Source organism: Spinacia oleracea, chromosome 1, assembly GCF_020520425.1.
Source record: "Spinacia oleracea cultivar Varoflay chromosome 1, BTI_SOV_V1, whole genome shotgun sequence".
Classification (NCBI taxonomy): Eukaryota; Viridiplantae; Streptophyta; class Magnoliopsida; order Caryophyllales; family Amaranthaceae; genus Spinacia; species Spinacia oleracea.
Window position 1 is genome coordinate 135,762,245 of NC_079487.1, and position 23,387 is coordinate 135,785,631.

Genomic DNA, 23,387 nt, shown 5'->3' on the forward strand with positions numbered 1-23,387 from the left:
CAGGGCCTTAAGCTTAAAAAACAAAAAAAACTTAGGGTAATGGAGTGTAATTATGAGTGCAGAAGAAGGAAACATTGACAAGGGTATAAATAATCAACTAATCATGAAGACCGAAGAGAACCCGACTTTGTTTTGATTTTCGGATATGGGAAGAAAGTTTGTTGACCGGCCACTGATCTTGCACGGAAATTCGAAAATGGCACCACCTACGCACATTTAAAAAAAAAGTAAATCCAACTAAAAGTAAAACCCAGAGCAACACCCGGGCCACAAACTAGTTTATTTATAATAAAGAGGTATGATTTGCTTAATCCTGAACCCCAAGGAGGGATTTTGTGTGCAATACCATACGATTTGATTTCAGTTCTTGGGTACCAACTAAAGACTTCAACCAATTAAACTAATCAACATCTATAAAATAATAACGTGCTAAAAGATGCATATAACAGGGTTGTTTAGTAGTCTGTACTCCGTAGTTTACTAGTTTACCTATAGCAGAAGGTCTTAATTATGTAAGTCATGGTTGGATGTTACACAAGTCCTTGTCGATGTTTTGTGTTTTGCCACCCACGAAGCAAACATATTTCTTAGCAATATTCTTCACATCATACTCTTGGAAGTGATTTTGACCTAACAAAAAGTGATTTTAGTACGCTCATTGTTTGAGCACAGGAAATTGTTAAAATTAGTTCTTCATACTCTCATGTGTTCTTATATGTTTAAATATTTATTACGTGTACGTTGGTCGTTTAGCAGTGATGTCTGTTAGTGAAACCTCCCAAAATTGCCTAAAGAGATAGACATGGGCCTCTACTTCTTTTGAGGTCGACTTGTCGCATTTAAATGTGTGTAGTATTACGGTTTAGGTTCTTGAGGATGGAGGAAAGGAGAGGGAATCACTATCCCTAAGAACCGCAACTCCACCGTACAACCACCTACGATAAATCTCTTACCAATTACACCAAGTACTGCTTGGTCTTTTGATGTTTTCATAGTAGGGGGGCAAATATGTAGTCACTATCCTCCTCCTAGCTAGAATCATACGCACCACCAATTCCTGAAAGTTACCCAATGGAGTTCCTTTCGGAATATGGGTGAAATTTAGGTTTGATTTTTACACGACATTTGGTAAAAGGTACTCCGTTCGTTTCTTTTACTTGAATCACTTGGACCGGTATATTTGCCAATAGAACATTTAATCATTAAATATCTCTAATTTTTTATTTGTAAAAAAATAAAAAGTTGATATTAAGAAAATATGTATTGTGACTAATCCAATAATTTTTTACATAATAACCTTTGATTATTATATATTTCGTAGTAGTTAATAATTTAAGTCAAACTTGGAGTAGTATATGAATAGTGTTCAAGGTCCAAGTGATGCAAGTAAAATAAAATAAAAAGGAGTGAATAAATAAATTGCAGTAATGCATTTACAATTATTTTTTACTTTTTATAAGAAAGTTCTATTTTAAAACAAAGTGATGATTAACGATAAATTGGTAAATTTAAATGAATTAGACGTCAATTTGAAAAATTAAAATAAATTCGGCGACATTTGACACATAAAATATACTGAAATTTGTTATCTCATTTTTATTACAGTATTTTTTTTTAAATTTGTGACAAATTGGTACATAAAAGAAAGCTTCTCCACCGATAAAGTACGGAGTATTGGAATACATAATAAACTTTAATTTGTACTCCATATATATTACGTAGTAAAAAAAACTCAAGTAATACACCTATTTAGAAACTGAAATAGTACTTTAAACTTTCTGATTGTGTAATTACTACGGTCTAATGATATTGTTAATTTTCAAGTTTTTTTAAGGTGTTGGTGTTGCCCATGAAAATATGAAATGGCCTAGAGTAGTGGCCTAGTGGGTGTTGTCTTGAGCTACTGTAGTGATTTGCAAAACCAAGATAAGCTTCGAATCTATATTAGATTATCAAAAGGTCTTGCGCGCACAAGGTGTACAATAAATTTATTGTACACCAAGATAACTTTAACCCATTTTTTTTTAACTTTAACTTAATTTTGATTAACTTTTATATTAGTAACAAAAAGTTGATAGATAAACATTTTAAATAATTAAATAATTAATTTTATACATTATTAGTGATTTTGAAAAAATAAGTTTTACTAAAATGAAAAAATTTATCACTAAAAAATAAATAACTTTTACCTATATAAGCATAACTTTTAAGCATTTTGAGTTAACTTTTATTCCGGTGTGCAATAATTATTGTACAACTCTTGTAAATAAGAATTTGTGTTAGCATATTAGGCCTTCAAACTTCCAAGTTTTCAGATCCCCAGAAAAGTTTGACAAACTAGAGAATCAATTTCTGTTAACAGGGTAAAGCAAAATGTTTTTGTGATGAAGCGTCGTCAAATTCAAACCAAATTACTCCGTAGATTGATAGTCAAACTACTAATACATGAGTAATACTTTGAAAATACGGAGTATACGATTAAGAAAAATCTAAGGGGTCATTTGGGTGGGTATTTTTCAAATACAAACTTTTAGGAAATATGGTCTAACGGTTAGACCACTTTATGCACTGGAACCAATTAGTTATGCACTTTAATTAATTAGTTAATCACTGAAATCAATTAGTTAAGTCTAAAATTCAATTAGTTAAGCAACGAAATCAATTAGTTATGTAACCGAACCAATTAGTTAAGCACTTAACCAATTAGCTAAACAATTAAACTGATTAGTTAAGCAATGAGATCAATTAGTTAAGATTTTATGAGTTTTAGTTAATAATAAGTTTGTTAAAAAATAATAATTATTCGACTCATAAATTTAACTATTTGTCTTTATACCTTACCTATTTTGTTATTCAATTAGTTATGATTTTATTACTTTTAGTTACTCCCTCCGTATTTATTTAAGAGATACACTTGATCAGGCACGGGTATTAAGAAAAAGAATTGAATGAAATAAAGTTATAAAACAAGTGGGGTTAGGTAGATATTTTAATAAGTAAAATAAGTGGGGACCATGTCATTTTAGGGGATGGAGGGTGAGGGTGGGGTGTAAATAGATTATTTAATTAGATGGTGGGGTTGATAAGTTACCAAAAATAGCAAGTGTATCTCTTAAATAAATACGACCGGAAAAGGCAAGTGTATCTCTTAAAAAAATACAGAGGGAGTATGTTGGTACCTATTTGTCTTTATACCTTACCTAGTTTAGTTACTACCAAGAAAGTGGTCTAACGTTAGTCGATTTTACACAAAAGTTTATGTTTTTCAAAGAATTGGAATAGAGTTAGAGTTCATTTCATCCACTTTATTGTTTGGTTGGGCCTTTTTGGAATGGAGTCCCAAACCAATGGGGTTCTATCTCCATTCCATACCCCTAAAATCTCATTCCCACTTCTTACCATAAGATTGACATTCCATTCCACCAAGGTTACTAACCCTAACTCATAAGGAGAAATTGGAATCTTGTAATAATTGGATGTTAGAATAATGATTGGGTGTAAGAGAAAGTAATAAATAAATGAAGGAGATATGAGATATTTTTATTAAAATAATAAAAAAAAATCATAAAAGTGGGGTTGAATGAGTGAATGGGGAAATGTGAATGAATTAAAATAAGGGATGATGGGGAAATTTATGGTAAAAAGTCATGTCTAAAAATAGGAATAGGAATATCAAATAGGAACGTTATTTATGGAAACAGGAACATCAAATGGGAACGGACTCACGGAGGGAGTACTATTTATTACTCCTTCCGCTCCTAAATGATCTTCCTCTTTCCATAAATAGCGTTCCTATTTGATCTTCATGTTTCTATTTTTTAACATATTTTTTGACCAAAATACCCTTCTTTATCTTTCTAGTCACCAAAAATACCTAACAATATTTACATATTCTACCATAAATTTCCTCACATCCCTTATTTAATTCATTCACATTTTCCCATTCACCCACTCAACCTCACTTTTATGATTTTTTATTACTTTATTACAAATATCTTCTCTCTCCTTTCTTTATTACTTTCATTTATTTCTTTATTACTTTCTCTTACACTCAATCATTATTCTTACACCTAATTATTACAAGATTTCAATTTCTTAATTTTCAACCAAAACCCCAAATAAGAAGATCATAAAGGAACAGAGGGAATTATGAACCAAACAACATAATTGGAGTGTAGAATTCATTCCAGAAACATACCAAACATTTTCAGATTGGTATGGAAAATAGAACCCATACCATCCAGGTATGAGATCCCATTCCACCTAAGCGAACCAAACGACCCCTGAGAAAACGTTACACACTACAGAGTACCCAGTAACATTTGTTTTCATATACTCATTCCGTATTTAATTAAAAGATACAGTTTGTCTGGCACGTAGTTTTAAAAGATTGAGTTGAATTTATTAAAGTAAGATAAAAGTGGGATATTGAGTTATTATTTATTGTAATTAATTGATAGTGGATGAATTATTTATTATAGTAAAAAGAAGACGTATGTGTAGGACAATAAGAGAAAGATAAAGATTAATATAATAGGAAGTGAGGACCAAGGTGTTTGATAACTATGGTCTTACATTTGGTTCCACCATTTTTTTTCCTCAATTCCTCTCAACCAGCTCTTAGAGCAACAATAAGGGAAGATTCTTATTTAAGGGGCTCTTAATCTTTCTCCTATGCCACCTAAGCACTAATTCAAAATAAGTTTCTTCCCAAAAATTATGAAAATGGACTACTATGCCACCTCTTATTCTCTCTTACCCTATTTTTTAATTTTATTTTCATGCAAAAAAATGATGTGGCACACGCTCTTATTTCAGAATTTTATATTAGAAACTCTAATTAAGAGTCTCCTATTTCCTACCACAGTTTTCCTCTCTTTAAGAGCCCTTTAAGTGATCCCCTTATTCATGCTCTTAATAAAGCATAGTATAAAACATGAGGCAAACAATTAGGAACAGAGGGAGTACCAATTACTTGGTCCTGTCTTACAACAATGAATCACATACTCACATATCATATCAAAGAAATGTAATTCTTACGACTTGGGGATTAATTGTAAAAAGTTTTACTCCCTCCGTCTCTTTTTGTTTTTTACGTTTTGTATTTTTCACGCGTTTTAATGAATAATTAATTTGCATAAAAATCCCTCAAATTTTTCATTTAAACGAGATAAATTACGTTTATTTATAATGTTTTCACTTTTATCAAAATTTTGATATTGGGAAATGAGAAAAAATTTAATGTCCCAATGGAAAAGTGTGAGAGATTAAATGACTCAATTAATTTGATTGGTTAAAATAATAATTGGACACAATTTTTGATAGAATACTAAGTTATTTATGTGATAATATAAAAGGAAATGTAAAGAACATTTTGAAATATCAAAAAAAAAAACGTAAAAAACAAAAAGAGACGGAGTGAGTAAACGAGAATCTGGAATTGACATGAAAAAAATGTTTTAAGAGAAGACCCATGATATTGCTCTAATCCTTGTCTTCTGTCATGTCTTTTCAATATTATCACCTAACCAAAAGATCAGTGACAAAATTAATACAAGTCCACAGTACCAATGTCGTACCACTCCGTTATACAGTAAGTTCAGAAAAAAATACCATTATTATATTCTAAAAAATGAATTCCACCTTCCACCACAATATAGGGAGGAGGAATCTAAAGGAAAATGCATAGGAATTCGCATTTTCTGCTTTATTTTTCACTTTTCGAGTATTTTTTGGCACTCGAGGAAACATAGCTAGGCGGGAATATAATAAAGGTTACTACGGAGTACCATATTATCACTTCTATTCAAAGCGTGACACATTTTTGGGAGAAGTAATACAGTCAGCTACTCATGTTTCTTCACAATAGATATAATATGCTCCTTTAAAATAAATATAAATATAATTTGAATAGTGTTGAATGAATATTTTTATATTTTTCGCTAATAAACAAAATAAAATAGGATAGTGAAAAATATTGAAAATATAAAAGTTCAAAATATTTAATATATATACACTTTTAGAGCTAGAGAGTATAAATAAACATTTTAATTCATTTTTTAAACGCTATTTAATTAAGAAATGCATTCCAAAATTACTATCCGGTAAAACAGACTACAGAGTAGAAGTATTTAATAATCGTATTTCGTAAATATGTCAATTTTTTATTTTATGAAGTACTCGGCTTTATATTTTTCTCAAAAAAGAATATTGTTATGATTATTATCTACCTTTTCTGACTTTCACCCTCTTTTTAGCTTGGTTTCTCACTGGTCTTTTTCACAACTCAGAAGGACATGTTTTTACCTAATTACAAGATGACCCATCTCCTAACCCCAAGATTTTTTTAAAATTATACGGAGTACTTTTTACCGTAATTACTTGAACACAAAAAGATACGGAGTAACTACAAGATTCCAAAAAATAGATAAAAGCTTTGACGATCAACAACATGAAAATTATCCCTTTCCTCTTTCACTAATTCCAAACTTTCCCTAAAATGAAGAGAAATTAACAAACTGTAACATCCTTTTTTTGCGATTTTCTCTAGTCTATGTGTTGGATAACAAATTTATAATTTCTCAACACATAGAACTAGAGAAAATCGCAAATAACATGACGTTGACGAATTCGATTAGACCAATAATGAAAAAAATGGATAACAAAATTATACTCCATTTTACATCGATTAGGACAACACATTACACTAAACTAGCATCCCTTGCAAAATTCATACTCCTTTGAGCGCCAAAAGTCTTCAAAATGTACCACATACACACATTGGTTTTACCTAATCTAAGAATGACACACAAGTATACAACACACCTCCAGCTAAAAAGTTGATAAAAAGAACAAAGACAAGAAATTTACGCCGAAAAATACTACTTCATCCATTCCTAAATAATTGTGGCAGCAAAAATGACAAAATTTTCACTATTAATTCAAATGCATATTAAAGTGCAGTATACATCCAATGTATCTAACAACATTAAGTAATTAATGACACTATTTCACATATAAACCAGACAAAAATGCATAAATTTACTTTCCTAATAATATTTGATATTTCCCTCAAAAACCTTCTTAAAGTTTAAGAACATTTTAATGGAAAAAGAAAAATAAAGAGGTTGAAGGAATGATTTGACTAAGCTTCTTTTTTTTCAGTAAACAAAATTTAAAAAAACTAAATTTTACTTTTTTCTTTTTTGTTGTTGGAATTATCACACATTCGGACCCCAAAGATTCTTCCAAAAACGAGAATGAAATAACCCAATGACGTCCGGGAGTACCTTCCTCGCCAACCCTTTGTGCTGCTCTTGCTGCTGTAACTCCTGGTGGGGCCCACTTTCTTCATCATCTTCTTCACCATCACCGGCAAACACTGGAGAAAACGAAAACTCTTCAGTTTCTCTCTCCTCCACGTCAGCTAGAACAAGAATCTCCGGCGACTGAACTTCTTCTCTATCCTCTCTTCCAACAACAACGAGATTCTCCGGCGGGACAGAACTCAGAGAAGAAGACCCACTCCCAGTCTCACTAACACAAGGTGATTCTCTCTCCTCCACGTCAGCACTCACGACTTTCTCTCTCCTTCTTCCATTGTCTTTCTTCTTCTTGGACTTCGGCGTCGTTATCGTCTTCTTCTCGCTTGAAGAAAGATGCTCCTCGAAAGCTTCAATCGCTTGATGAATGAGCTCGCTGTGAGGGGAAGAATCCCAGCGATTCCAGAAGTGGGAGAAACAGTCGAAACAGCAACAATCGAAGCTGGGCGATACATGAGTCTTTGTATTCGTCCCTGTTGATGAGGATGATGATTTCTTGTTGGATTTTTTCTTGATTTTCGGGTCAAAACTTGAAGAACACGAAGAAGAAGGACAGTAATTGCAGTAGTTTAGAGTAGAAGATTTGAGGGAGTGAGTAATCATGTAAGCGAGAGCTTCGCGGTCTTGAAGAGAAAGAACAGAGATTAGAGTGAAAATTGCAGTTGGAAGAAGATGATTTAGCGACGAAACTGGGTCATGGTTGCTTGCAGAAGAAGATGATGATGAAAAGGGAGAAGGATGAACTTTGCCTTTGTTTTTGCTTTTGTTGAGCTTCATCGTTTTTGGTGGTAATTTGAGAGGAGAGAGAAAATGGTAAAAGGAATGAGATAGGAGTGTTGGAGATTTGGAGAGGGGGGCTAAGGCTGGCTAACTGTTGTTTGATGGGTTGATGGGTAGGGTTTCTGTTTTTTTATTGTTTTCCTTGGAGATTACGGTAAAAATAAAAGGAGATTTTGGTGTAAAAAAAAGTTAGGGTAATGGACTAATGGGTGAATTTCTTTTTATGAAATTTACGTTGCCTTAACTTTAATGGAAAAACAGAGCAATTTCCCACTAAAATGTTTAAAGATTTAGAAATTTCCAAAATGTGCCCATTTTATATATAATTCCCAATGTACCGTCCACATGGACAATATTTAATAAAAGTTAAGTTTTTCTTTACAATCCAATGGTAAAACCGCCAACTCAATGAAGAACAAAACCGTCAACTCAGTTGGCGGTTTACAACCAAATTCGTTCTATTCGATTTCACCCACTAGTTAACTGCTACATAGTAGTACAATACAACTTCATTTTTTGTATTTGCAGAACATCCTTGGTGTCCTATCCATAGCACTCTCCACTTTTGCAGTCCCTTCGTCTTCAATCAAAGGCTAACGATGATATTGTGGGTATGGGAGGGACGAAAGAATGGAACAGAACACTACACGAGGCTTAAACATCAAATTGCATCTCTCGAATCTTAACTTGATATTGCTTGACTAATATAATTAAACCTGCGCAAATCTAATTGCATAGTAAATAAAACCAATCAATAGAAATTAACCATAATACCAACAATCAACAACATTCAATCATCCCTTCATATTAATTCATGGATCCCCAAACCCTAGAAAATTGACTACTCACTCATATTAACAATAGACAAAATAATTAATACTATTAAAAGCATGATTAAAGCAAAATAATAAATCAAAGTAAGAAGCAATACCTAAATGAAGAACAATGAATAATGAAAGCTTGAATTTTTTTACTTGGAATTAAAACCTAAGTTTTTGAACAATTTGAGAGAAAACTAGAAATAAACTAAGTATTGAAAACTAGAAATAAACTAAGTATTGAAAACTAGAATAAAAGATGTCCTCAAAAATAATAAAGGCTAGTTTATATAGTTTGCTTAAAATAAAGCTTAAAAACGGAAAAGAAACTACGCGAAAAAGTAGCAGAGGTTGGAGTCGCCCGATCGGGAGAAGTGCTCGATAGTCGGCCCGATCGGGCCAAATTCCCCCCGATCGGGCGATTTGCCCCAGACTACGTCTTTGTTTGGATGCCCGATCCGGACCGGGCGAAGTGCGCCTGATCGGGCGCGTATGGATGGCTTCAATTCTTCGTCCTTCCGCCCGATGGTCGCGTTTCGCCCTCAGCTCACAGGGCGATTTGCAATCTTCAATATCCTTCGCCCATATCACGGAGTCTAACTCTCGGGGCTCAACCATAAGCATCTAAGGCTCCCGAAAGTCGACGATAAAGGTCCCGAACTTCCTCGGGCTCGTGTAGTGGCCTAAATCACCATGAAACGGGTCTAAAAAGACCAATTTCTCATAATCAAACCTGAAACTCAAGGCACACTCAATAACGCATATTAGTACTAAAAATGGCTCATAATAGCTCATTTGACACATAAAAGTACTAAGGGACGGGGGTAAAACACTATATAAAACACACATATCAGCTCCCAATTCAATTAGCAAGAATATGATATTGGTAAGTTGAAGCATAATTATGTCGTAATACATGCCTGCTTGTTGTTGTTGTGTCAAACCCCAATTTAATTTTCAATTTCACACCATAATCATACATCAATTATAAGAACGAAAATAGCGCTCAATTTATTGGTTGTCGATAGGCTTCTCTCGAAGGTGATGGCGGCAGTAGGTCGTGGTTGGGGATGGGCGGAGGTAGGTGGTGGACTGGTGGTTGGTGGGTGAGTAGCGACGAAAAGGGCTGCGAACGATTGCTCTGTTTTTATTGTTATTATTATTAAAAGTATCCCAGTCTGTGAAAGCAGGGAGTAATGAGTATTATTGAACCGCTAACTGAATTAGCGGTTTATATTGAACCACTAGTTCAGTTGGCGGTTTGTATGACAAAATCGCTAGCTCATTTAGCGGTTTGTGCCGACTCATTAAAATTTAGTTTAGCCGATGACGTGGACGGTACATTGGGAATTATATACAAATGGGGCATATTTTGGGAATTTCGACATTATTAAGCATTAAAGTCGGAAATCGCTCGGAAAAACATATACTCCGTACTTTATTCATTTACTAAATATTGCACCACGCTTAACTTTACCTTTACAAAAGATTTAGTGTAAAAGGCGTAAAAATAAAATGGTGCAATATTTACGTAACGGAGGAAATATGATCTGATCTACGGAATCTGAAGAAATTGTGTTGTACACTAGGAAAATGATGAAGTAAAGTAAGGTGAAATAAAGGGGATTGTGGTGTAAAAAATGGGATTGAAATTGGATTTTGGTAGATTAGATTATTGTACGGTTAATTTCGTTTTATTGGAGAGGTTGAACTTTAGGGACTTTTGATGGATTTGTAACTTTAAATTGAAGGGGAAAATGCATCTGATTGGATTCTGCGAAATTTTAGAGGAAACGTGTTTTGACATTAGGAAAACGATAAGTGTAGTAATGTCAAATAAAGAGGATTTTGGTGTAAAAAGGTGGAGTTGGATTTTGGATGATTAGATTATGGTAGGGTGAATATATTTTTATTGGAGATGTTAAATTAATAAGGGTCGGTGGGGGTAAGGAAATTTATGTAGCGTTGAATTTAAGGGAAAAAATTATCTGCCCGTATTCTACAAATTTTGAGAGAAAGTGTGTTGTGACACTAGTAAAACAATGAGAGGCATAATAAGGTGAAATAAATGGGGTTTTGGTGCAAGAAATGAAGTTGGAATTGGATTTTGGTGGGTTATATTAATGACGGGGTGAATTTCATTTTATTGGAGAGGTTAAATTAATAAGGTTTTTTTTTGTGGAGGTTGATAATTAATGTAGCGTTAAATTAGAGGGTAAAATGTATCTGCTTGGATTATGCGGAACAGAAGAGAAAACGTGTTGTTACACTAAGAAAACAGTGAGGTGTAGTAAGGTGAAATAGAGGGGATTTTGGTGTAAAAAATAAAGTTGGATTTGGATTTTGGTGGATAGTATTAAGACGGGTGAATTTCTTTTTATTGAAGAGCTTAAATTAGTATAGTTGTTTTGGTGGGGTTGAGGAAATTTATTTAGCGTTATTTTAAGGGAAAATTTTATGTATACGGATTTTGCGGAACGTGAGAGAAACCGTGGTGTGACGTTAGGAAAACGACAAGTGTAGTAAGGTGAAATATAAAGAGGATTCTGGTGTTAAAATTGAGGTGGGGTTGGATTTTGGTTGATTAGATTATGAAAGGGTGAATCTCTTTTTATTTGACATATTAAATTAATAGGGTTGTTTTGGTGGGGTTCATGAAATTTATGTAACGTTAAATTTTAGGGGGAAACTTATCCGCTTGGAGTTTTTGGAACATGAGAAAAACCGTGTTGTGACACTAGGAATACGATGAGGTGAAATAAAGGAGATTTTTGAGCAAAGAATACAACTGGATTTGGATTTTGGTGGATTAGATTATTGGGGTGAATATTTTTTTGTTGTAGAGGTTAAATTAATGGGGTTGTTTAGGTGGGGCTGGGGAGATTTATGAAGCATTGAATTTAAGGGAAAATTTATCTTCCCGGATTCTGCATAACTTGAGAGAATGCATGTCGTGACACTAGAAAAACGATGAGGTGTGTAGTAAAGTGAAATATAGGGGATTTTGGTGTTAAAAATAAAGTTGGGATTAGATTTTGATGGGTTATATTATGATGGGATGAATTTCGTGTTACTGGAGAGGTTAAATTAATACGGTTATTTTGGTGGAGATTGATGAAATTTAAGAAGCGTGAAATTTAGACAGAAAATGTATCTGCTTTGATTATGTAGAACGTGAGAGAAAACGTGTTGTGACATTAGGAGAACAATAAGTGAGGTGAATTGAAATAAAGAGGATTATGGTGTAAAATAGGAGGAATTGGATTTTGGTGGATTAAATTATTATAGGGTGAATTTCTTTTTATTGGGGAGGTTAAATTAATGGGGTTGTTGTGGGTGAGGTTGAGGAAATATATGTAGCGTTTAATTTAAGGAACAAACATATCCACTTGGATTTGGGGAACATGAGAGAAACCGTGGTGTGACACTAGGATTTTTGTGTAAAATATAAAAGTGGAATTGGATTTTGGTGGGATTATGATGGGGTGAATTTATTTTAGTCGAGAGGTTAAATGAATAGGGTTGTTTTGGTGGTGTTGAAGAAATTTTCATAATCTACATTTTAGTGGAAAACGAATCTGCTTTGATTCCATGGACACTCAGAAAACGTGTTGTGACACGAAGATTAATATATATAAAGCGTAACAAGATTATTGTGTCATAAATTTGGATTTTGGTGGATTTTATTAGATAACGATTGGGTAAATATCTTTTTATTAGAGAGGTTAAATTAAGGTTTTTTTAAGGGTTGTTGAATTTTTTTACATTGCACTAGTGGGAAAGCGTATATGAATGCGAAGAAATGTGTTATTACACGAGGAAAAAATGAAGTGTAGTGGGATTATTGTGTCAGAAAAAGTGATTTTGGTACATTAGATAATGACGGGTAATTTTTTTTTTTTTATTGGGGAATTTGAATTAATAAAATTGAAGTGGGGTTGAGAAAACTTATGTTACGTTAAATTTAAGAAAAAAACTTAACTGTATTATGCGAACCTGAGAGAAAGCGTGTTGTTACACGAGGAAAAAGAAGAAGTGTAGTAGGATAACAGTAAGCTACAATAATATTGTTGCACTAGAACTTAGCCACGAAATCCGCTACTTAATTTGCAATATTGTTGACGCAAAAACATTGTTAATAATTAACTTTTAGAGTGTAGAAAACGAGCGCTTTTAATATGTATGTTACATGTTGATTATTAATATTATTTGACAAGTAATATTATGTAATGAATTTGAATTAAAATGGATTCACAACCATTAAATAAATATTATAAACAAGATATGTGCCTCTTAGACAGTTATAATGAAATGAATTTTACGATGAACACAATTTATTTGTTAAAAGACTTAACTATGAGGGACGATGAAAATAAGGAAATGATGTCAAGTATATTGACCACAAGAGTTATGTATGTTTATTTGTTATATATATTTATAACGTCAATATGAATAATAAAAACAATTCAACTTACACAAAAAATAAAGTTTTCAATATAAAACTAAAATACATTTACATAAATGCCAAACTAAATCGTGCAGGATACGCATTAAAGTACTGGTTTTCAGCACTCGAAACGTATAGTTGTATGAAATTGTCAAAATCAAATCTTGCAAGATAAGCATTTACATTGTGATGTTCAATGGAAGACATTTATATAAATTTCAATAACTTGATTCTTATTACCAAACTAGGACAAAAAAGTGATTAGAATCTCTCTAATTAGATCTTCATATGCCCTAATCTAGTTCAAAGGGGACTAGCCACAAGTTGCAAAAGTGACCTTTTTGTCCAAAAAAAATTGCCTCTATTGCATGATGGGGAGAATTACATGTCCCACCCTAAACAAGAAATGCTAGACTTGACCAAACAAAAAGGAGGGCGTCAAAATTGCAGCCATGCATGTATTATGAAATACATGTCATGGGCTTATTTGTAATTTCCCAGCCATTTTGAAATTGTTGAATAGTCAATCCCGTTTGCCAACTTGGATCCCACATAGAAAAATTGAGTACCAATTTTGTAATATGAATACCATTTTAAAATATTTAGAACCATTTTTGTGATATTAATACCACTTTATAATATTTAGTACAAAACGAGTACCATTTAAAGAAAATGAATTTCATTTAAAAAAAGTTTAGTACCATTTTTGTAATACCAATACCAACTCACCAATGCCAAATCACCACCCGTTTTACAAATTTACAATTCCGTTATACATTTCCCCCAAAAATATTTAACATTTACATTTACCTTTTTATTTGGGGTTGGCATGTTTTTGCAAATATCCTCAACAAAAAGAACACATCATACATAAAAAATACAATACAAATTCTAAAATTGGTAACCATTTTTTTAATTTTAATAAGAAAAACTTCCTTATCGTGTCAAAACCCACCTCGAACTACCCGATTCAAGTTAATGGGTTAGATTCTTAGGAAATGGGGGAAGAGAATGAGCATTGCCGGAATACCCCTAGCAAGAATTAAATACTCCAAGCTAATCTTTAAGTTGAAACTTAAAAGGTATTTTTCTTCCCGGTTTCCATTGGACTAGCTAATAACCAAACATAATTGCTAGATTTGCTACAAACACAAGGTGAGGAAGTGAACAATAGTACGTACACCATTTGAGGAATTGAGGTGGTCCATATAATCTCAAACATATTGGCCAGCTTGCAAAAGCTACAACCACCCATAAAGCAATGAGTGGCTTGGTTAAACTTAAACCCTCGTACTTTCTCTATTTTTTCTTTTTAAAAATAGCATCATTTGAGATTTACGTTTGTAAAGTTATTACATTATTACACCATAAAAGTATCCTATAAAATGAATTTAACAAGATCATATGTAAATTTTTCTCACGTATACGGAGTAAATCATAAAAGATTAATCATATAATAGCGTATGAATATTGTCAAAAGTCGAATTATACAATTATTAAAAGCGGATGAAATACTACTCCTCCGTCCCGGAATACTCGACCAGGTTTGACCGACACAGAGTTTAAGGGACTTGAATTGACTTATTTAATTTAATAGGTAGTAGTTGATAGTGGGGTATTATTTTAATGTAGTTAGTGGGAGGTGGGTTAAGAGGTGGGGTGGGGGAGAGTAGAAGTTGAATTTTTAATTATTTTTTGTATAGAGTAGGGGGTAGGTGGGTTAATAGGGTTGGAGTGAGAAATAATATAATATTGTTAGAATATTTCCATTTTTAGAAACAGATCAAGTATTAAGGGACGACCCGATAAGGAAAACAGGTCAAATATTCCGGGACAGAGGGAGTATGTATCGCCTTGTTAGGGACTCTAGTGATGGTGAAGGTACACTTTTGAAACGCGTAGGGTACCCTAAAACCCCTGATTATTCTTCCATACCACCCCTAATATCATCATAGTATAGGATATTAGGACATTATCATCCTCAAAGAATAAAAATAAAAATAAAAATAAAAAGAAGTTGATAGAAAATGACCTAAAGAATAGACCATTGGCCAATTTTAGGACTCCCTCCAAAAGGATAAGTGCAAGTGCGACCGACCAGGCAAACAAAATTAATGGTATTTTATACTTATTCGTTTTTGGAAGATTTAGTTAATTTGCCGACTTGGACAAGATTATGTGGCGAATAGTACAGTACTAATTGTAATCTTATCTATATATAAGTTGTCGTTTGTCTTGTTTAGAAAGATTAAATTAATTAGATTCGATAACTAAGATGCTTAAATTGATAATAAATGATACTCCCTCCGTCCCGGAATACTTGACCTGTTTTCCTTATCGGGCCGTCCCTTAATACTTGACCTGTTTCTAAAAATGGAAATATTCTAACAATATTATATTATTTCTCACTCCACCCCTATTAACCCACCTACCCCCTACTCTATACAAAAAATAATTAAAAATTCAACCCATACTCTCCCCCAACCCCACTCCTTCACACATTTCCCATTAACTACATTAAAATAATACCCCACTATCAACTACTACCTATTAAATTAAATAAGTCAATTCAAGTCCCTTAAACTCTGTGCCGGTCAAACCGGGTCGAGTATTCCGGGACGGAGGGAGTATCAATTCTAATTAACTTAAATTGGAAACTTTCTCCTTGAGAGAATTTTTCACCCACACATGGTTATCACATAGTCACATAGTGACATACTAGTACACATGGTTACCAATTGAGGTTGGTATGAGCGGTTAATGGTCTCTTGTTCCTTAACCAAAGTCTCGGGTTCGAGCCTTGAGAATGGAAAAAATCTCAACTGGGAGGGATGCTGCCCATCGGGGTAACCATACAAACTCCCATGGGAGATTACCTCGCAAAAGTGGGTGGGAACTCCTCGTAGTAGAACAAAAAAAAAGCATACTAGTATACTACGTCCGAAGTATAAGAAAAAAGGATGGACATAGTGCTCATCCCGTGGTAATACATAACACCCTTTTGCATTCTTCTACCCACATGTACACTCGTTAGGGACGTGAGACGACATAAAATTTAATGGTTTAACCTCTCAAACTTGAGATTGGGGATTCCTTGTAAATAAGGATGGGCATGGGTCCAAGACTCGACATAAACCCTTTGGACCCGCTCATTTTATAGGTTTGTGTCCAACTATTTGGTACCCATTGGATCCATGGCGAGTGCTCAAAATGGGTCTAGATTTGAGTCCAATTTCCTTAGACTCAACTCCTATCTATATCCGATCATTGACCAATTCAATTATTAAAATGAATATATACTTCGTATATTAATTTAATTTGCTTTTTGGCATACTATTTTTTTTTTTTTCTGACCTTGTCTTGTAAGGGAAGTAATATGTTGAACTTAAAATATTGTATTTACTATATGGTGGAAAATTATGGGCCTGGAAAAATTTTAGAAAAAATATTGAAAAGTAATAAAACTGCAAAACTCATTTCAGGTACTAAGGCTTGTGTAGATCTGAATTTTCAAGACCATAACCACTCACGACCTTGGCTTTTTAGAGAATCCCGCTCCTGTCACAAAAATCAACTGGCTCTACCTGTGCTCTCGCTTATGGATCTGGGGCGAATCTGGATCCACATGAAAAACATGGATCTCACTGGACCCGCCCCATGCACAATTGCACATCCCAACTGGTAAGTTTAACTAGTTTTGCAATAATGATATGGATAGTTTAGCATAATGTTACTAGCTTGAAACACGAATTATTTATCCCACAATAGCCCAATCAAACTACAGAGTACACAAATCTAACAATATTGAAACTTACATTGTTCTAAGGTGTTGCCTATCGAGATGCTTGCAAATTGCAAGCTATGAAGGAGAAGAAAGGGGGAAAAGGAACGATATCGAACACATACTTACAGATATTGAGCAAATACATACATATATAGAGAAAAAGATTGTAAAATCAGTCGGACTTCTTATCGGAAGGCTTAGACGCGTTTGTAGCAGTCCTCCGCGTAGTATCCTCTGCTATCTTCTTGTGGATCTCGTCTCTTTCAGTGAAGTACCTCTCAAATGCTCGCGGAAGGAAACGTGGCACCAAAAAGCACAACAGGTTGATGGAGAAATACACTAGGTTGGCCACTGCCAAGCTCCTCCCCAACCAAAACCATGCGACGTCCTATGTACGGAATACCATATATATATAGCCATGCATGCACATAATTAACAATTAGGTACAGACTACAGAGTAAGGTAGAAAAGTCATTAACATTTTATTAAGGCTATGACCAAACTCCAAAGCCATTTTCTTGCTTCATTCTCAAAATAAATATAAAAAGTAGATACGCACCGTACCACGGTACCAATGTGATGAACATAAAGATCTTACATGCACCATTTATTCATTTAATCATTTACGAAGTAGGTATGTACTTATGCACACTTTCTTAAATAAAAATGAAAAGGGAAAGATAATTGGATTAAACTATACAACTGCTTAAATCACGGTTTAAATGCATCAGGCCCGCCTATGAAGCTGTCCAACCGGACCTACAGGACAAGGCCACAAATTTTTGGGGCTGAAAATAAATTTTGCTAGTTAAACCCCCAATAACCTACAACGTTATGTATTTTCAGCTGCTTTGTTAAACAACATATGAACTTTGTCCGAGTTGGTACAGAGAGCAAATGCGTGGTATTTGGCACCAGAGTTTGAATCTTAAATAATTATGAGTTTTACATTAAATAATTGTCAGTAAAAAATTTGTAGGGGCCTAATATATGTATTTAGCGCGATTAATTCTAATGTGCTCAAGAAGTTCTGATTAAATTACCCTCTTGTGTGCAGTAAATTCACATACTACAAGGTGGTAAGGCCTATCCATTGGATCAAGCTATTTGTTAGTTGTGGAATTCAAACAAGGTACAAAAAGTACTAGATGAAGCAAGAAAATAGCATGAAGAACTCAGAGAAAATACCTTGACAGGAGCATTGACTTCCAAGGCATTGTTTATCCAAACATCCTGCATCCAATCAAGGATAACGAAGATCCTCCGTACCGTGTACAACAACGGAACCAACGCCCTAACCGGAGGGGAAAACAACGATAGCCCGCTAATTATATTCTCGGTGAGTATTTGGAATGATAGCAAGAACAAATGAGGCGTAGCAGACTTTACCGCATGATCATCCCCTCTTGCGAACCCTCCTAAGACATACGCAAGGGGTAAGAACAACCCAATTGTGGTTCCCAAAATTACATAAACCCGAAAAAGACTACTTCCCTTAAAGATCTCTACGGAGTGAGCTCGGACGTTGCTATAAGAAGGGAAAGCGAAACGTGAGAGGGCAATTATGTAAATAGAGACAAAGGCCGGATAGATGAGTTCGAGGAGTGGGACTAGTCCACTGATTGAAAACACCATAATGAAGGCTACTAGTTGGAGTTCAATGATCCGTAATGATCCTAAAATTCCGGTTGTGGAAGTTTGTTCTTGAATATTTGATTGAAAAGGGTTGGTTTCAGGATTTGAGGTTTTGTCTGGTCCACTACCAGGAGCTACTGCTAATGTTACACCAGACATTGTTCTAATTATTTCTGTATTAATTCTGTGTTAACTGTTTTGGTTGAGGGAAAAGGTTATCTGGGTAGAATAAGGAAACTAAGTTGGTGAAGAAGTTCCAAGCTTTCAGAAATATTAACCGAGTTCAACAGACTTGTTCAGAAGCTGCAAAGACTGAAAAATCAAACAGAAGATCAGAAACAGCAGAATTATTCATAACAAACTTAACAGAATTCTAATAAAGTGCATAATTAGTGAAACAAAGTAGCAGTCAACTGTATGGATTTCCCAACCATATTAATGTAAACATTGAATCAAGCTAACAGGAATTGAAGTCGAAATGTTGATACACCTGACTACCAAAATTAGTACTCCGTATGTACTATATCTGTTTCAAAAAGATCTTTACATTTACTATTTGTACGGATTCGGTTGCAATGTTTGACAGTTAATATATCCAATTCCGTACGACAAAAAATTATAAAAATTTGATACTTATAAAATGTATTTTGAGGCGAATCTAACAAGATATCTCATGATAATTTTTGTTATATATAATAGTGAGAATTTATGGTCAAAATTTTGATTATTAGACACGTTTATCAAAGCGTAAATAACTTAATGAGTTTGTCATAGAGGTAATAGCTCATGCAAGACATTGTAAAATACTGACCGATGCTCTCAACATGTCATTATTGAACTTGAGTCTTGAGATACATGCCCCAAATTTCAGATATAATATAATCAATTTTCCAAGGATTAACAAAAATAAAATTGAAGTAGTCATTAAGGCGTTGTTTGATAGCTAAGGTCATGGGTTCAATTCTTAACAGGTGGCACAGGGCCAAGTAGTCGAGTCCTTAAGGCATTGTTTGATAGCTAAGGTCATGGGCCAATTCTTAACAGGTGGCACAGGGCCAAAACCATGATGTCATCATAACCCTGGTACTGCACGTTGGTCGACACACGATTTGGACTATATCTTATTGCTGTCTAGGTACGGAGTAGTGGAAAATAATAATCCGGACTTCAATTCTTTTAAAAAGTATTTTAAAAGTTCATATAAAGACCATTCCAACGACGTTTTCAAAGTATAATAACATTTGTTTTTACAAATTAGCTAAAAAAATATGTTCAAAGTTATTACTTTACATAAGAATAGCTTATACGTTGCAGTGTGTCAAAGTTAAAAAATCAAATAGTATTAAGTGTTAAATAAAACATAATATCATTAACACACACCTTTTTGTTTTGATCGGTGACAATGACGATCGCCTATGAGGCTACGACGATTCAGGTTAGCCGACCTCAAAACATTTTTGGGACGGCTCAGTTTTTGTTGTTGTATCATTAACAGAAACTTGAATTTGAAATTTGAAGTACTAAAATTAACAAAAGTGTCGCTTTGGCCGAGTGGTTAAGGCGTGTGCCTGCTAAGTACATGGGGTTTCCCCGCGAGAGTTCGAATCTCTCAGGCGACGCGTTTTTTACTTTCTTTCCCCTTTATTTTTGGGATGGAGATGTTTTTTCCATGTTTATTTTGCTTCACTTCAATTCATTTTCTAAGGAAGATATTCATGAATTTGATCCAAATAAACACGAAATGATTAAAAATAACAAGTGATAAAAACTTTAATTACAAGAAAACAACAAAAGTGTCGCTTTGGCCGAGTGGTTAAGGCGTGTGCCTGCTAAGTACATGGGGTTTCCCCGCGAGAGTTCGAATCTCTCAGGCGACGTTTTCTTCATTTTTTTCCATTTTGGACGGAGATTTTCTCCTGTATTGCTTCCATTCAATACATATTCTATCAAAATTAACACAAAAAGCTGATAAAGTAGCTCCTTATTTATTCGATTTTTTTTAATAGAGGTATAAAAGACGTGTAATAATAGAAAAAAAGAAGTAACTACATAGATGATTAAAAACGAAGAAATGAGAAAGTAGCAAGAAATTAAAGAAGATGAGAGTGAGATTAAACTTACAACAAGTAAGCAGTGGCCGGAATTGTAGAAAGGTGATGAAATGAAAACAACCCAAAACAGAGAGAAAATGGAAAAGGTGGATTTACGCATAAGAACATTATGGCACGTGTGAGCTTTTAGCAGCAATAAGAGTGTGCTTATTCTCCAGGTGGCTACCTCAAACCACACCGCATGTTTTGCTTTTGGACTCTACCACTATCCTCCGATTATCGGAGAATAAAGATGACACTGGATCCAACCTGAGTCGGCCCAACTTAACAGAAGTTTGTTATGATACCGTTATAAAGTCGTGGGCGGTGTCCAGGTCTCATTCTTTTGGGAAGGTATAATGTAAAACGGCACGGTACGACATGCTAAATCATATTAAATTAGGCCTAGACATGTAAACAAGATATGACATGTGGTGGCAAGTGGTCTTGAGTCGTGCTTTGGCCTTAGTTTTGAAATATTTTGTCAGGCACGACACTTGGCTAGTGGGTTGGGTGTGGACCAGGCCCAAGGCTTAATGGCTGGCACGAGTCACGATCCAGAACCATCTTTAGAGACAAGGGAGGTGGTCGAAATTGTCAACTCAAAACGACCCAAAAATATTGAATTATGAGCCTAATTTTGTGAGCTTGAAATTTGACTTTGTCTCTTTTAAACAACTCGAATTTTTTTTGAATTCGACCCTACCTGGCCTGTAATAGACCTGATTGAATGACATAATCATGCTCACAGTAATCTAACTAGTTTTATGGCTGGGAATCTGGGATGATATCACGGCCTACGAGTCATAATTGTGGATAACAATAATCATGCATTATGCAGAAAAAAGTTATACTCTGAAAAATGATCCTATAAAAAATAATTGCTTATTTTATTACTCCGTATAATTAATTTGTAAAACAACATATATGTAACATGACTTAGTGGATAAGTCTTTTAATTTTCAAACTTGACGTCATGGGTTCAAATCTTGAAGAAAATATCACAAAGAAGCTTATGTCTTAATTATTATTTACCTTTTTTTCAAAATAAATAAACTTATTATGTCAGTTTTGGTCGTTTATTGTATCATGCAGCTTGTGTTAGAAACTGTCAGCTCTAATTCTAGTGTTCTAGAACACTAGGACTACTATGCTCATTTTGGCAACATTGTTCATTTAGCCCACACCAACCATTGAAAAGATTGGCCTACACAACATGTTCATTCTTGAGAAGTGATTAAGAAGTTAAGAACTCCTATAAATGGGCTATAGACAACTATTAAAAGGCCCATCTCTTTGAGTAAAAGCATCTGGAATATGCTGTGAAGCATATTGACCAAATATTTAATTATATTGACCAAATATTATTAATTTCTTTATTATTCTTTTTTGGTGGTTGTGGCTGGTGAACAAATGAGCTTGCAGTTGCATGCAATGCACTGCATGGACCACCTACCCTTCATTTTCTTAGTTTAATTGACAATGAAACTGTAATTTCCCATATTTCCCTTCGCTACATCTATCTCCATCAGCCTCATTATGCACCACATATTTGAATTTGTCATCATCACCTCATATATTTAAAAAAAGTCTACAACTATATCATCCATAAACATATAAAATTTGGATTTTCTTACTGATTTAAGGGAATTTAAGTTCAGCGCGTCGACATAGGTAGTGTATAGCATTTCACTTTTTTCATAGATGAGAGTTCAGTCGTCATAAATCCTCCTATATAAGTGTAAATGCACATATAGAATCCTTAAACTTTTACGTGGAATAAAGATACGAATTTGAATCACAATACAAAAGTTTACTTTGGTGTTCACATCTACAAGTACCAAACGTGAATCCGATGCAAACAAACTAATTTTTTTTTCAAAGGTAATTGCAATAACATCACCTCACGGAACCACACAAAAAATTATCAAATGTTTTAAACCCCCTATTTAATTCGAGTATTCAAGATCTCTACCTGAAAAGCACCTGACACCTAATAACCACACCATGATAAATTAATTGATTTAATTTAAACATTCACTTGACTCGACGAAAACCTAGAATTAAGAACTCTAATTGTCTAATGTATAAACCAATCAAATTTCACCATGTGTTGATCCAACTTGATTTATGTAGGGACTTGTTATATAAATACTCGAACCAAATTCAAGCAACCTTATTACTTTTTATTCTAATATAATTCAAGATCAATTTTCAGTCTCACAAATTCACAAATTATATTCAAACTTTAATTCAAAATTAAAAATGTCAAAATCATATTTCTAGGTAAATCAAATAGAATCTTGGGAAATCTTACTTGAATGCAACATTTTGCCATCACTATCGCCTATGCTTACATCTACTTCGAATTTTAGCTACAATAAGTGGTATTTTCCTAAATCATACACCATACGTTACAAATACTATACTGTCTCTACATATGAACTAATTAAGACCTTGACATAGTGGTGCAGATCAAAAGAAAGGCTATAAATTTACGAATGTATCTTT

The 23,387-nt window shown here is 33.9% G+C and overlaps 2 protein-coding genes and 2 non-coding genes across 4 annotated transcripts; 2 read left to right on the forward strand and 2 right to left on the reverse strand.

The window, feature by feature from the left end:
- Positions 1–6,919: 6,919 nt before the first annotated feature.
- Positions 6,920–8,227, reverse strand: LOC110785724 (uncharacterized). Its single transcript, XM_021990226.2, has one exon. It carries the CDS (start codon positions 8,097–8,099, stop codon positions 7,221–7,223), a length of 879 nt encoding a protein of 292 aa, XP_021845918.1. The 5' UTR covers positions 8,100–8,227; the 3' UTR covers positions 6,920–7,220.
- Positions 8,228–17,092: 8,865 nt separating this feature from the next.
- Positions 17,093–21,236, reverse strand: LOC110785725 (uncharacterized). The gene is made up of 3 exons (XM_021990227.2): positions 20,908–21,236; positions 18,340–19,098; positions 17,093–17,539 (listed from the first exon to the last, which is right to left on the reverse strand). The coding sequence occupies exons 2-3, from the start codon at positions 18,943–18,945 to the stop codon at positions 17,324–17,326; spliced, it is 822 nt and encodes a 273-aa protein (XP_021845919.1). The 5' UTR covers positions 18,946–19,098; positions 20,908–21,236; the 3' UTR covers positions 17,093–17,323.
- Positions 20,324–20,405, forward strand: TRNAS-GCU (transfer RNA serine (anticodon GCU)). Its single transcript has one exon. It is a non-coding gene; the product is annotated as a tRNA-Ser (tRNA).
- Positions 20,582–20,663, forward strand: TRNAS-GCU (transfer RNA serine (anticodon GCU)). The gene has a single exon. It is a non-coding gene; the product is annotated as a tRNA-Ser (tRNA).
- Positions 21,237–23,387: the final 2,151 nt, after the last annotated feature.